Below are 13,335 nucleotides of genomic sequence, written 5' to 3'. Positions count from 1 at the left end.
CTTATATCACTCATACTATAATATATAGAATCATCGCCAATTCAAAGTATGTCCATCCATTCACGTTTTTGCATATACGACATTGAACATGTTGGAATTTGGTGGGCCCACAAGACACGTGTATTATTTCAAGTCTGTAAAAACCAGTCAATCGCAAGCCCATGTTAGCAAAACCCAAACGTGCCAAATACTGGTACACTGTATTATAATTACCCATGCATACATCAATAATACAATTTCAACGGTTACCATTACTGTGTCCTGTCGAAATGATATATACGTTTCCGTATGTACTATCGCTATTGCTTCTGATGCGCAATACATGTATGCTATATAATTAAATTGGTACATGACAACACCAATGAGGAATGGTTCTTCATTACTTAAACAGACTAATTACAAGTGGTTCTTTTTTTTTTCTTTGTGCAACACAAGTGGTCCTTTTAATAGGAGCAATGAACAAAGATACAAAAAAAGTTGGCGAAAGTTTCTTAGAAATGTTGTTTTTCTCCCATGCAGTTTATAAATAACCCCACAGAATGGGATCGTACTTGTAAAAATGTTTAATACATGATGTCGATAGATTTTTTTTTTCTTTTTGGAGTAAGTCGAAATTGAATAATAGTTAATGCCCCTCTTCTAAAGTTTAAGAGTTTATTTTATAGATAGTTATTATGGTCGAAATCTATGTACATCTTAAGTTTTTCTTTTGTTTTGCCTCAGAGGCATGATGAAAACGCAACCGGCAACCCGGAAGCCATAAGACGATAGCGAGAGAAGAAAGTTGGCATTGTCACTTAGGCATGATGATTTTTTTTCTGACTTAAATATTTCCAACAATTTGTCCTTTATCTTCCAAATTTATGTTTGAAATTTAGAGATAAATTGTGCTTTTCGGATGATCTGATTGTACTTTCAGAACAAGTTTACTTATAGCTTAGGGAGCGTTATGTCGTTTCTTCGAGATTACATGGGCTGCCATCATCACCTTGATCGCTTCACACGATTGAAGAAGATGCTTCATCGCAAACTCGCAAAGGCATGTGGCCAAAAGAAAGATCAGAATCTCTTAATTCTCTAGGCATGGAGCCTATATGATCAAATGATGTGAATGGACTTGTGGTTTACGGTTCATACGATAATGATATAACCACGCGATTTTGTGGCACATGGCGTGGATTCAATTTCGTTGCAGTTATCTAAATTTCATAATACAATTACTGAGATGGTTTGAATGAGACTATGTTTCGCTTTATTTTGGTGATTTAGATCTTTTAATTTTTTTTTTCTAATAAGTCATCTAGCTTAATACCGAACATTAACATTTCAGCGAGCTAGGTACCCGTTTTGGCTTCAGCAGTTGGTGCGTTTTCGCCTCTTAAAACATCGATGACATGAAAACTGCGCTCAGCTTTACCCAAGTCTCTATCCCGAGCATTAGCCACGGTCGTCATCGAATGCCTTGGATATCTTGTTCTGTATCGCCTTTGCACGCTGAGCAAATCTCTACGATGCTGAAAGTTTGACTTCTACAACTGCAATTTTCGATGCAAATGAAGTGAAGGATAAAATAACTTCTGATACTAAATTTCAGGTTCTTGATCTACCTTTGAGAGGGAGAAACTGCACAAACCATAGCTAATTTTGCATTCCCACCAAGAGACTCGTGCTGTAGAAATGTCAGCCTGGAATCTCTTATGCCTTTGCTTCCCTGTTTGTGAAAAAAATTGCAAGTAAAAACTCGTATGGTTAACATTTATCTACACTCTGAGTTTCAGACCCAACATCACATGTCAAAAAAAACGGTAAGGCATAGAAATCAGTAGAGATACAACCACCAATTTCAATTTCTCTTCCTTTTTTCCTTATTTTAGTCCATGTTATCGAAACTCAGATTCATATATGCTACGGCATCAAATAAAGTCCTAGAAAAAATTCAATATTAACTGCAACAGAACAATCAACAACTAGCCAGATCAACAATGTCATTCTGATCTTACCCGAGTTGAGCAAGTGATCTATTGATAATTCCGAGCTTCCTTCCTTGCCTGCGCCAGTTGATTTTTGTCTTTCGGAAACAGCAAGGTCAACAACATTTGTTCTACTTGTTTTGAAGCTGCTTTAAACCATCAGCAGTACTCTGTTACATTAAAATGCTGTTAATTAACAAAATAACTGCTAAACTAGTAAGGATCTCAGCCTCATTGCATATTCTTTGAAACCTCAGAGTCGCCAATAAAATATGGACAAAAATAATAAGGGAGAATAACCTTGCAGTGGGATTCAACAACACATGTAAACACACAATGAGAACCTGAACTTACTGCATTTACAATTGTTGCACCAATACGTCTATTTGCCAAGCCCTGCACCAGATTCAAACGCAGGCATTACCATTGGAATACTCGTTATAGAGCAACAAAATACTCAGACTGTCTCTACGCAAGAGCCGGCCCCTGGGCATGAAGCTGATACTTTAGGCCCCAAAATATATGAAAAATTATAGGGCATCAATCGTAAGAAATTTATCGTAGCCGTTAATTCTAATGCTTCTATGTTACACATCCAATGTTCTTAACAGGTTATATGCAACAAATTTGTTATGCTCTATAACAACTATTCCTTGTTTTTTTCTTTCTTTCAATTAGCTCTAACATATATGCAAAGTCCAGGTAAGCCCATCTATTAAAGAGAACTTGGCATATATGTTAGAGCTAATTGAAAAAAAAAAAACAAGGAACATTATACAATGATACCGTAGTTGTTATAGAAAATTAAAATGTTAATTCTTTGTGCACGAAGTCGGGAAGCTCTAATATAATGATCAACTAAAGATCGACAAAGATGTCTTCGGTCATTCTCTATGCTTTTAAGTTTATACTAGGTTTTGACCTGCTATTAAAAGCCTAATATTTATTTTGATTTATTTTCGAATTAATTAAAAAAATTATATGAATTCTTATATGAGATATTGCATAGGTTTGGACACCTATATCTTAGATTTAAGAAGAAATTTTACTAAAATCACTATTAATTTTTTGTCCTCTTTTCAAATCTCACCTACATATCATCGAGATTTCCTCCAAATCTCCTTTAACTTAAACCAAATATAAAATCCACCCAAATCTTTAAAATAAAAAATTAAAATATATTTCCTTTATGGCTTTAAGAAAAGATTTAGGAATCTTAAATATTTTCGATAATTCTTTATGTTTTTCTCATCCTTTGACCCCGTACCAACTCATAGCCGTTACGAGAATAATGTTGAATTTGAGATTACAAAATACAAACTGAGTAACAGAAGCAAGAAAAAAGACCTTTTTCTTCACATCCAAGTCACAGAGATCAAAGAGTTGGCTAGTCCAGACTGTTCGAAACTCGTGTAAGATCCGTAATAAAGAGTCTTGTAATAACCGGGAACCGCTTGAAACAGCTTGAAAGGCATGTTCCTCTCCGATTGGTCAATCTGAGAATAGCAAAACGACCAGAGAAGCTGAACAGATTCTGAATTGAGGAAATTTCTCTGCACTCTTCTCCCGTCGGGTAATCGAACGCAGATCCTACACAAAACGCTTCTATCCCAATCGCTATTTGGTTCTTCGGACAATTCAGGGTATCCAATATCCGCTTTTGGGAACAAACATGTTGTTGTTGTTGTTGTTGTACTCTCGGTCGCTACAGCTATGTCGGAAGAGCGTTTTTGGCGTTTGGTATCTACGAAAGGCGATAAATTCTCCACGAGTGATTGGCATTCAAACATAGCGAGTGATCTTTTTGCCATTGAACTATGGATTTCGTAGTATTCTTTTCAGGGGGAGTGTTTGAGAGCGGGTGTTGAGATTGGAGCCTTCTCTATTTATATAGGCGTGGAGAAAGTGAACTATGTTCTCATTCCGCTTTAAAATTGATATTTTCCTTTTTATTATTGTCAACAAAATAAATTTATGGATATTCAACCTATTTTTTCCTTTTCCAGATTTATACGGATTATAAATTTAGCTTTAATTCTCTAAAGTATTTACTCAACAACTGCATCTTTTCTGTTTTTTTCAACATTGATTATGTATTGAATTAATCGCTTAAAATAATTTACCGACTATTTTCTTATAATTTTTGTTGTAGAATGTATTGATTGTTGGGTAAGGTATGGGAAAACTACTCACATTACTCATCGGCTAATAGCCTTATATACATAATACTAGTGGTTTTCCGGCGCTACGCGCCGGATTCGTACATTGTGTTGTCTAATAAATTGGAATTGCATTCTCTGATTGAATTTGTAAACCACGTTAAGTTGATGTATTCATATTTTGGCCTGTTCAATTTTGTATAAGAGTGTTAGTAAGAAATTACAGCTAGGTAAAAGTAGCGAAGATTTATTGGAAGGTCATTGTGTTTTGTAATAATAGTTGTTATGGTTGATGTTTTAATTTTTATATATTTTACACTTCTACGAATGAAGTGTTTTTAGGGTTGCTGTTTTTTTGGATGATAAAGTGGAAAGTAGGAAAATAATTAGACGAAGACAAATAATTTAGCAGATTTTAAATAAAAAGAGAGAAATTCCAAAATAAAGAAGATAACAAAAATGCTATTAGAAATTACCAAAAAAAAAGTTAGGGGTACGTAGAGCCGGGTTCAGACATATTATTTTTATGGGTTTTTCTATTGTGGATATTTGTTCATGTTGTTTATATGCAGAGCAGGAAAAGCTGATGATATTTGCTACCTAGATAATACTTGAACATTGTAGAATTGGTATATTTAGTTTATGTTTTGTGTAGTAATCGAAATATTCAATAATATAACTTATTTTCTAAGCGGTGGGTTGGGATATTATTTTCAATTGCATTTTGTTCGAAAGTTCATATTTGTTTTTTTTTTAGGGTGCAAAAGCTGCTATAGGATGGTGCTTGGTTTAGTGATGGTACAAATGGATAAAGTTATAGTAATTTTATCAAATAATAGTAATGCTGTGTCTTTTTTCTGTCTTATGAGTGTATCTTTTGATAGCTATGGGTTGATTTACATTTTAAAAAGTTTCAGAGACCACTAAATTATTTTTTCACGTGGTTAAAGCCACTATGCCTATTGTTTTTCGTATTGGCTATGTCTGGTTTTTCTTTTAATTTTTTTTTTTTTTGTTTTTGGTTGAAGATGTAAAATCATTTATGAAATTATATGTTTCCATTCTGTGTTTATGCTTTGTTCAAGTTCTGTGTTTATTTTCCCACCATTTTTGTGTTCATATAGTCATTCAAAACGGATGACTGGAAAAAATATTATATTTTGAATAAAAGACAGAGCAACATGTGAAAACCGAGTTATTAGAAACAATGGTTCCCGGTCATATTACCTGTGAACTACAAAGATTTGGATTATATTATTGCAGCTGGTTTATTAGAAACAATGGTTCGTGGAATGATGTTTCTAACTTCTCTTCGTATGCAAGAACTTTTTTGAGACTCTGACTCAATCCAGGAACTAAATCAAACTGATCATAAAGTGAGAGAATACATAAGTTTGGCTACGAAGTTATGAGAAATGCAAAAGTATATGACTTGTTTTGAAAGATTGGAATGCTCGGAGTATGGTGATTAAAAAAGAACAATGTTTTTTTATTCCGACTCCATCTCATGAAGACGACTGTGGCCGTCGTTGAGGTTATTGTTAGCTGGAACAGTTTCACACCTGTTGCCTGCTGGAAAGCAACCAAGATTATGATTTGTTTCTGTGACATTTTCACTTCTGTAAAAAAAATCTGTAGCTTTAAATCATACTTTTCGTATGGTGTTCTGAAGTGTTTTTAACCTTGATCATCTCCATCACGGTTAGCCTTTGATTTTAACAACAGGAGAGATTTTTTGAACTGATTCTTTCTGATTGATCATGTTTTTTGACTTCTGAGAAGTCGCAGATGATTAAATTCTTCCTTTTCTTTCTCCACTTTCTCTAACGCACGTCTGAGGACTTGACAAACTGAGAATATATAAATACTATACGTTAAAATCAGCATATCACACAAAGAAATGTAGATTTGTACATGTACGTGTATGAGAGTAACCTGATCAATAATGTCCTCATCGATCACATCCTCAAAACCTGCATCTTTCAGCATTACTGGAAAGAAGGTTTCATGACTCATAACACCCTCAAAACAGAAAATAATAGTAAAAGTTTTATTATGAACACAAACCTGTCCATAGGCTTGAACATCATGGATATCATATCCTCTTTGTTTAATGTACTCTGCGAATACTGGAACGGAGTTTCATCACTCTTGCAATAGTCACTTGAAGAATGTCATAAACAGAGCTGGCTTGTCTTGGAAAAAAGAGACAGATGATGATTACTCTTAAAAGGGATATGAATCTTCAAGAGTGATTGCTGCTTACTTGGATGTGGAGAATAGTGTCACTGCTGTAAATGACGGAGAGTTATCAGGATATCTTTGTGGAAATCCTTGTCATTCTCCACGCTTACTTTTTGCCAAATCCAGCAAATCTGACATAACATGGACATAAAGCTTTACCTCTTGGCAGTGAATAAGGAAGACCATCAAATGATAACAAAAGTAGACAGTCTAATAAAGAAAATAATTAGTTACCTGATTTTGATTCTCCTTGTTTTTCACATACGCCCTAATGCATTTTCAACCAACCATAGTGAGCTCAAATGATTTGCCAGAAGCATCACGTGTTTGCGTTCGTTGAAAAACTGCATTTTACACCATACGTTTTAAAATTTAGCACACTCTAAAAAGGAAGCTCAAGTCATCCAAAACATTAGATATGAGAGAGTGGAGCCAAGTGACAACCAACCTTTGTATAGAATCTTGGTTCACGATAGTGAGTGGGGTATCGATTTTCGCTTGCCTTGTTATGATTAAAAGAAACATGATTCTCTGAAGAAAATGTATGCTCCTGGCTTTCACCCATCCAAGCATTCCTTCTGCCAAAAACTCCACCTGCATCCCATCTAAAAGATTTAGAATTTCTTCTCTTTGACAGCAAAAAAGAGAATCACATAATGGGAAATGGATATTACCTCTTTATCTGAGAGACACATAATTTGGGAAAATTAAGTCAGCGGATCCATATTCGGTTTTCAGGTCTGGAAATGTCACGTCAGCACACTTTCATTCTACAAGAACATACCATCACCAAAGAAACTTAATACAAAGAGCTACCAAACCAAAATAGTGGTAAAACAAACCTTCTTAATGGCACTTTCGATGAAGTCAAGGAAGATGACTTAACCAGCCTTTTGAGCCAGTTCACAATTGAAACGATTGATGCCAGCTCCAAGCTCTAGCACTCTTTTCCCTTAAGGTTGGATTAAAGTGAGTACCTAATAGGAAAGAAAATAAAAGAAAATGACTCATATAGCAATTGAAAAAGTGACAACGTTTTAAAAAGATGATCACGAACAGTATGTAACCGTTACGGACAAGAAATCGTAAAAGCCATCGACAATCAAAAAAGCTTCAACATTAGACGGCACAGTGTCCTAATTTCCCCTATGGTGATAGAGACACTTGAGGAGAGATGTTAGGCGGATTGGAGCAATCGATAAAAGTTGGAGTAAAGATGTGATTAATTGAAAGGATAGACGTTACTGCTCTACGTCGCCGATTGAGGTTTGAGGACGAGATCGCAGCGTTGTCAGGAAGACAAAGTGCCTGATTCAGAAACTAAAACAAAGCGCGTGAAAGAAAAAAAAAGGAATAGAGCAATGACGTCGCGACACATGTCGCAAAATGCCCCAGCCTCCAAAAACGACGTGGACACATTGAAACGCAGAAAAGTCTGTTTTATATATTAAAATATAGTCGGCCATATTAATAGATCGATATAACTAGTAGTTATCCTAATCCTATATGAATATAAAAATACATAAGATAAACACAAAACAATAAAACGAGTCGATCACAAATCAGTACATAACATTGATAATGCAATATTGTTGGTAGAGAATCATGGAACCATATATTTTTACATGTTTACATTTATACTTTCACACGCAAACAAATTATAGGAAACAACACAAGAAATTAAAGTAGTACTTTAAGAAAGTTAAAAAAAAAAGATTCATATATTCTTGATTATACTTGAGCAGAAGGGAAGCTGCGGAATGGATCCCCAAGTGCAGCCACATTTCCAGGACGTGAGAAAACTACCTGTAGTGTCGGGCAAACGCATGATCAAGTATACTAATGAAGTTTTTATTGAGTGCCACTGAGGAAAGAAGCATGGTTAAAAACTCATGTCATATGTGTTACCTGATAGTTTCCAAGGGTAAGAGTCTTGAAACCAGCTGCACAGTAGTCAAAATAATATTCCCATGTCCTTATGAATTTATCGTCGAATCCAAGATCATTTATTTGTCTGCGAAGATTATAGTTGGACATATGAGAAAGCATATGATTATCAGAACATATAAAACAGAGGAAATGTTTATAGTAATTAGCTTACTTCTGTCTTTCCAAGAAGGTCTTCCTCCACAATCTCAATGTTTGGTAGTAATGAATCCCAATGTTCTCAACGTTTTCAATGCTGATTTTTATTTAGGTGTTAGAATAATGGAAGGAAAGAAAAAGTAGAGAAACTGCACTTGAAACTATATATAGAAAAGACGTTACCATAGCCTAGAAGAAGATGCCATAGCTGAAGTAACTCTGGCTAAAGAAGGAAGGCATCCACCAGGAAATATGTATTCTTTTATGAAATCTGAACTTAGTCTGTACTCATCATAACGCTCCTCAGGTATTGATATGAACTTTTATGATCAAAACATTATAAAACAATTATCAATGGTTGTGAAAAAGTGAGACTGGAAAGTTGGTGAAAAAGAAAATGTTACCTGCAATACAAAAACACCGTCTTCTGCAAGTGCAGCTTCACAATGACTAAAAAATGTCTCCATGAATTCATGGCCAACAGCTTCTAGCATCTCGCTAAAGTTTCCAAAATGTTGTCATAAGAGAGATTACAAAGTTATGTATATATAGCAGAGAAGAGAGAAAAAAATATATTACCAAGATATAATCCTGTCATATTTGTGAGCATCAGATAGTTGGCGATAATCGCAGAGCTTGAACTTAATCCGATCCTGGCGATTAATTAAGATGTTATATTGTTAGTCATTAGCTTTAAAAATCAGAAACCAGGATCCAGAGACTGATTCTGCTAACCTCAAGTCCAGCTTCTTTCACTTTTTCTTCTGCATACTTAAGTTGTTCAATAGATAGTGTGATGCCAGTGTATTTGCATCCAGTTCTTCTCACAACTTCTATGGCCAAAGTTCCCCACCCGCATCCGATTTCTAAAACCTCATGGTCCTTCTCTATCCTTGCCTGAAATTATGAAATTTCCCGCTTGATCCGTTAAAACAGAGAATAAAAAAAAAATTAAGTTTCTTGTTCTAATCAAGAATTCTATAGATGTTACCTTATCAATCAGAAGATATATTTTTCTCATTTGTGCAATTCTCAGATCTTCATAAACCGACTGTTACGTGAAAATGGAGAAAGGATGTAACTCAGAATCAGAGATTGTAACTGAAAAGCAAAAAAAAAAAACTAGTCCCACCTTGAATACTGCAGAGGAATAAGTCATGGTATCATCCAAGAACAAAGCAAAAAGCTCGTTACTCTGCATAAGTACCCAACCATGAAGCAAATCACAAACTCAGAGTGGATATGTTCGTTTGAGACATAGTGAATGTAGGGCATAAGAAAACTTACAAGGTCATAGTGACGAGAAATGTTCCTTCTAGCTTGAGTTAGTGTGTTCTGCCTAGAGAAATGCTTTAGAAAATTATTTGCAGATGCTAAACCGGCAGTCAGAAACATCGGTGTCCACCATCCCCTATGAGATCAAGCACAAGTTTTTGTAATATTGTGACAAAGTGAAAGCTTACTTAATAGTTTAGCTAAAAGTTGAATCCTCCTTTTACCTTTTCTTAGCAAGTTTTGAGTTTTTTGAGTTCAGCTCTTTGTTAGCAATGAGAATCTGCAAGTTTGTGGTCAAGCAAATAGATGTCATAAGTTTCTAAAGTCAACCTTTATGCTTCAATAAGTGTATTTACCATACCATGATAAAATCCAAAAGTCCTCTTTCCTTATCAGCAAACGAAAAATCTCCATTGATATAAGCATCAGCAAGACCTAAATCTGCCTGTGTCATAACCTATATGGAAAAAAGCAATAAAGAAACCATCTCTAGAGCTTTTGGACGAAACCAATTTCACTGATTGAAAGAACTATTCTAAAACCAGTCCTATACACTAACCTTCCAGTAAAACTGAGGACTGTGAATTTGCAGGATAGATTTCAAGTCACATCTCGAATCTTTTCCTTGGAAAGTGAAAACTGTTCCTCCTTCTTCATGTATTCTGTCAGGAACTAACTAGTAAGTACACCTAACATTGATTGTAAAAAGATGAAACTAGGACGTTCAAGACAGAGGAAAGGACTCACATTATGCAACCGGTTGATATGAAATGTCTCAAGAATCTAGTAACGAATAACCGAGCCCCTTTCTCGGTTAGAGATGGGACCATATGTTTCGGGTCGCTCAGAGGAGGAACCATATCTTTTCCTAGCAGACCTTGTGCAGCGGCCATACCAGCCTGACATAATATTAGCAAATTTCTGAAGTTAAAAATAAAACTCATTAAGAGGAACACTGAATTGGATTAACTATAGAAAATATCAAAATGCCTTTAGTCGTTCTTCATGGAAACCATAGCCTGCAAAAAGGCAAATGAACCACATTAATATTGGCAGGGCTTAAACAAATGGTTGCTCTCTTTTTTTTTCTGATCAAAAAACAAATGGTTGCTCATTTTATTAACAAAAATCTTGTGGATGAGTATTACCTTGATTTGCACCACAGAACCATAGACTGCGTTTCCCTTGAATCTGGTATAGCTCTTGTGAAGCTTTCCAAGTGGAAACAGAAGGCACAGGATGACTAGTGGTCCATTTGAACAATGTTTTCTTTGGGGCGTATTCAGGATTAAATGTGAGAAAGAATGGATCATGTTTCTCTCCAAGATTCTGCAACAGAAACACACACTTCCAGTCTCATTTTTATCTATTTAAAAGTTATCTAAATGTGTAAATATTGTACCTGAATTATATTGAGCCAATATGTAACGCTCGCTTTATTTTCAGAGCTTCCTAGGAAATTCCAAGCGCTCCAAGCAGTAGTGTTCCGTGGCATCAGATCAATGTCACGGTGGAGATAAAGATCGCTACATATCGATGACACTGAAACATGTTAATGAAACTCCCGAATCTAGTCTAGTTATAGTATTACATGTATGAGTTTACCTGTCAGTGTATTGGAAAGCGCCAAGAACCCTAGTCTCATCATAAGTAACTTGTTCTCCAAGTAATTTCAGAGCATCTGGTGCGTCCACAGCTAATATGCACTTATCGAATACTTCTTGAGATCCATCTTCAGTTGTTACTACGACGCAACCATCCTCCGATGTCGCAACAGATTGTGCTTTGCAACTTGTTCTAATCTTGCATCCTCGTTTCTCCAATTCTGCCCTAACCTGATCCGCAAGAAATTTTAGTAACAAAACCAATTATATATAAGACATATACACAAAAACTTTAGTAATCTAGAACCTTTGCCACATAAGTCTGGGAACCTCCTGCAACAGTCAGCCCCTGTGGCCTCCCAAAGAGCTGAGAATAAAATGATAAACGTAAATTGATAAAACACTTCTTTTTGGTTAAAGACTTTGAGAAGACTCTTTTTATCAACAAAATACAAAACTTAGAATAACATATTTATGTATGAACCTGAAGCAAATGGTGGTTACGACAAAAAGAAAGAACAGAGTAAGCGGAAAAGTTAAGGACGCTGTCTGATACACAACATGACCCTGTCAAACTACATACTGGTACCTGACAAATAACATAATTCAATCTTTTAGAAAGAAAAAAACATAATATAACATTTCATTCGTTGTCCAACAACTCTCAAGAACATTCTATCTCACCAAGTAAGCCTTTTGAAACAAGTTAGAGTACCCATGAGACTTGAGAAACTCTCCAAGGGTTTCTGTACGGTCAACATCAAGGTTTCGCTCCAGGTCTTCGAGATATTTTTGTACGTCTTCCTTGAACTTCTTTGTTTCTCTGATCATTTGCCAGAAATACGGATTGAGAATGTTTCTCTTCTGAGCAAACAAGCTTGAAAGGCCGTGGCGGCATCCCCATTCGTAGCCTCGGCCATTGTCAAGGCTTACTGAGAAAGACATGTCAGAATCTTCAATGTCTACCTCTAGACTCTTCAAGAATCCCATCATGTTTGGATGCGTAACCTGATCACACATTCATGATCGTTATCCAAAAACAAAAATCACATATATTTTTAGTTTATTATTCACGAGTCACGACCTATCAAAACGTCTAGGCGGCCCTGGCAGAGCCTATACACCACTATCAAGCTACAAGAGATTTTTATGTATTTTGGCCCACATGAATACATCATCAGGTCTGTGCAATTTAATTATACATATATAGTAATTTTGTTAAGTTGCTATTAGCAAATAACAAATAGTTGTCTACACAAAAGAGCCAGATCAACAATGTCCGTACATATATATATGCTAAATAGCATTTTCCATGAGATAAACTTCAATTTCCATTATATGAACATACTATACTACAGATTAAAAAGTCTTAACATTTATGTGTCTCTCTTTTGTTCAAAACTTGCTATTTACTTAAATACTATTTATATAAATTCATTGCCATGCAAATACCGTACATATATATATATTTATTTAGAAAAAGGAATTTTGGGGTGCTTTCGTTTTAATAATTCCGGAGAGGGGCAGAGCAAGCATACGTACACTATTGAAGACTATGAATCCAAGGTCTAAGTCAATGCCATCTAAACGCATCGTTCTAGCATGACCTCCCAGAGACTCCTCCTTTTCGAATAACACCAACTCCTTAACTGCGTCATCTCTTGCAAGAACGTAGGCACTTCCCAATCCACTTATCCCACCTCCGATCAACGCCACTCTCATTTTTATTCTTTTTCCTATTTCGAAGGAATCTTCTGAAAATCTTGGACAGATTAACCGTCCATAGAATGAATTAATGTAGAATTAACCATATATATATAGACAAGGAGAAGAAACATACCTGTATTTGTGAAAGTTGATTTGATCTAAAGATGGGGACTTGTTGAAGCAACATTACATGGGCTCATATTCTGCAAACTTATATAGAAATAAGCCAGAAGCTTAAGGTGTGTCCGGGGTAACATTTAGTTTTTGACTTTTGTCATCATTTTATTAATG

At 35.4% G+C, this 13,335-nt stretch overlaps 2 protein-coding genes and 1 long non-coding RNA gene across 16 annotated transcripts; all 3 read right to left on the bottom strand.

Moving 5' to 3' along the window:
* Positions 1 to 563: 563 nt before the first annotated feature.
* LOC130512662 (uncharacterized) lies at positions 564 to 2,613 on the bottom strand. Its single transcript, XR_008946231.1, has 4 exons — positions 2,325 to 2,613; positions 2,001 to 2,140; positions 1,608 to 1,711; positions 564 to 1,535 (listed from the first exon to the last, which is right to left on the bottom strand). It is a non-coding gene; the product is annotated as an uncharacterized LOC130512662 (long non-coding RNA).
* A 637-nt stretch (positions 2,614 to 3,250) lies between these two features.
* Positions 3,251 to 3,869, bottom strand: LOC108861131 (plant UBX domain-containing protein 12-like). Its single transcript, XM_018634957.2, has one exon. The coding sequence runs from the start codon at positions 3,779 to 3,781 to the stop codon at positions 3,326 to 3,328; it is 456 nt and encodes a 151-aa protein (XP_018490459.1). The 5' UTR covers positions 3,782 to 3,869; the 3' UTR covers positions 3,251 to 3,325.
* A 1,607-nt stretch (positions 3,870 to 5,476) lies between these two features.
* On the bottom strand, positions 5,477 to 13,335 carry LOC108857226 (uncharacterized). Of its 14 annotated transcripts, none has more exons than XM_056986053.1 (32): positions 13,178 to 13,335; positions 12,880 to 13,099; positions 12,022 to 12,345; positions 11,822 to 11,926; positions 11,645 to 11,704; positions 11,339 to 11,568; positions 11,136 to 11,259; positions 10,882 to 11,062; positions 10,724 to 10,752; positions 10,481 to 10,632; positions 10,293 to 10,395; positions 10,095 to 10,190; positions 9,958 to 10,013; positions 9,746 to 9,869; positions 9,591 to 9,653; positions 9,450 to 9,509; positions 9,194 to 9,355; positions 9,038 to 9,111; positions 8,863 to 8,956; positions 8,642 to 8,778; positions 8,475 to 8,555; positions 8,282 to 8,387; positions 7,431 to 8,179; positions 7,216 to 7,350; positions 7,048 to 7,143; positions 6,822 to 6,967; positions 6,608 to 6,717; positions 6,396 to 6,504; positions 6,197 to 6,324; positions 6,065 to 6,120; positions 5,781 to 5,979; positions 5,477 to 5,701 (listed from the first exon to the last, which is right to left on the bottom strand). In XM_056986053.1, the coding sequence occupies exons 2-23, from the start codon at positions 13,057 to 13,059 to the stop codon at positions 8,105 to 8,107; spliced, it is 2,616 nt and encodes an 871-aa protein (XP_056842033.1). In that variant the 5' UTR covers positions 13,060 to 13,099; positions 13,178 to 13,335; the 3' UTR covers positions 5,477 to 5,701; positions 5,781 to 5,979; positions 6,065 to 6,120; positions 6,197 to 6,324; positions 6,396 to 6,504; positions 6,608 to 6,717; positions 6,822 to 6,967; positions 7,048 to 7,143; positions 7,216 to 7,350; positions 7,431 to 8,104. The 14 variants fall into 14 exon arrangements, with proteins under 14 accessions (XP_056842033.1, XP_056842038.1, XP_056842042.1 ...); XM_056986058.1 differs by having other exon boundaries at positions 6,197 to 6,319; XM_056986062.1 differs by having other exon boundaries at positions 6,065 to 6,102; positions 6,197 to 6,319.

This window comes from Raphanus sativus, chromosome 5 (genome assembly GCF_000801105.2).
Source record: "Raphanus sativus cultivar WK10039 chromosome 5, ASM80110v3, whole genome shotgun sequence".
NCBI lineage: Eukaryota > Viridiplantae > Streptophyta > Magnoliopsida > Brassicales > Brassicaceae > Raphanus > Raphanus sativus.
The sequence above is the reverse complement of the archived record's forward strand: the minus strand, read 5'-3'. Positions and strand labels throughout refer to the sequence as shown.

Coding starts and splice junctions, on each gene's coding strand:
- LOC108861131 (XM_018634957.2), bottom strand. CDS start 3,781: ATGGCAAAAAGATCACTCGCTATGTTTGAATGCCAATCACTCGTGGAG.
- LOC108857226 (XM_056986050.1), bottom strand. CDS start 13,059: ATGAGAGTGGCGTTGATCGGAGGTGGGATAAGTGGATTGGGAAGTGCC. Junction 12,346..12,879: donor GATTCATAGTCTTCAATAGT/GTACGTATGCTT, acceptor ATGTGTGATCAG/GTTACGCATCCAAACATGAT. Junction 10,753..10,881: donor GTTCTGTGGTGCAAATCAAG/GTAATACTCATC, acceptor GCCTTTTTGCAG/GCTATGGTTTCCATGAAGAA.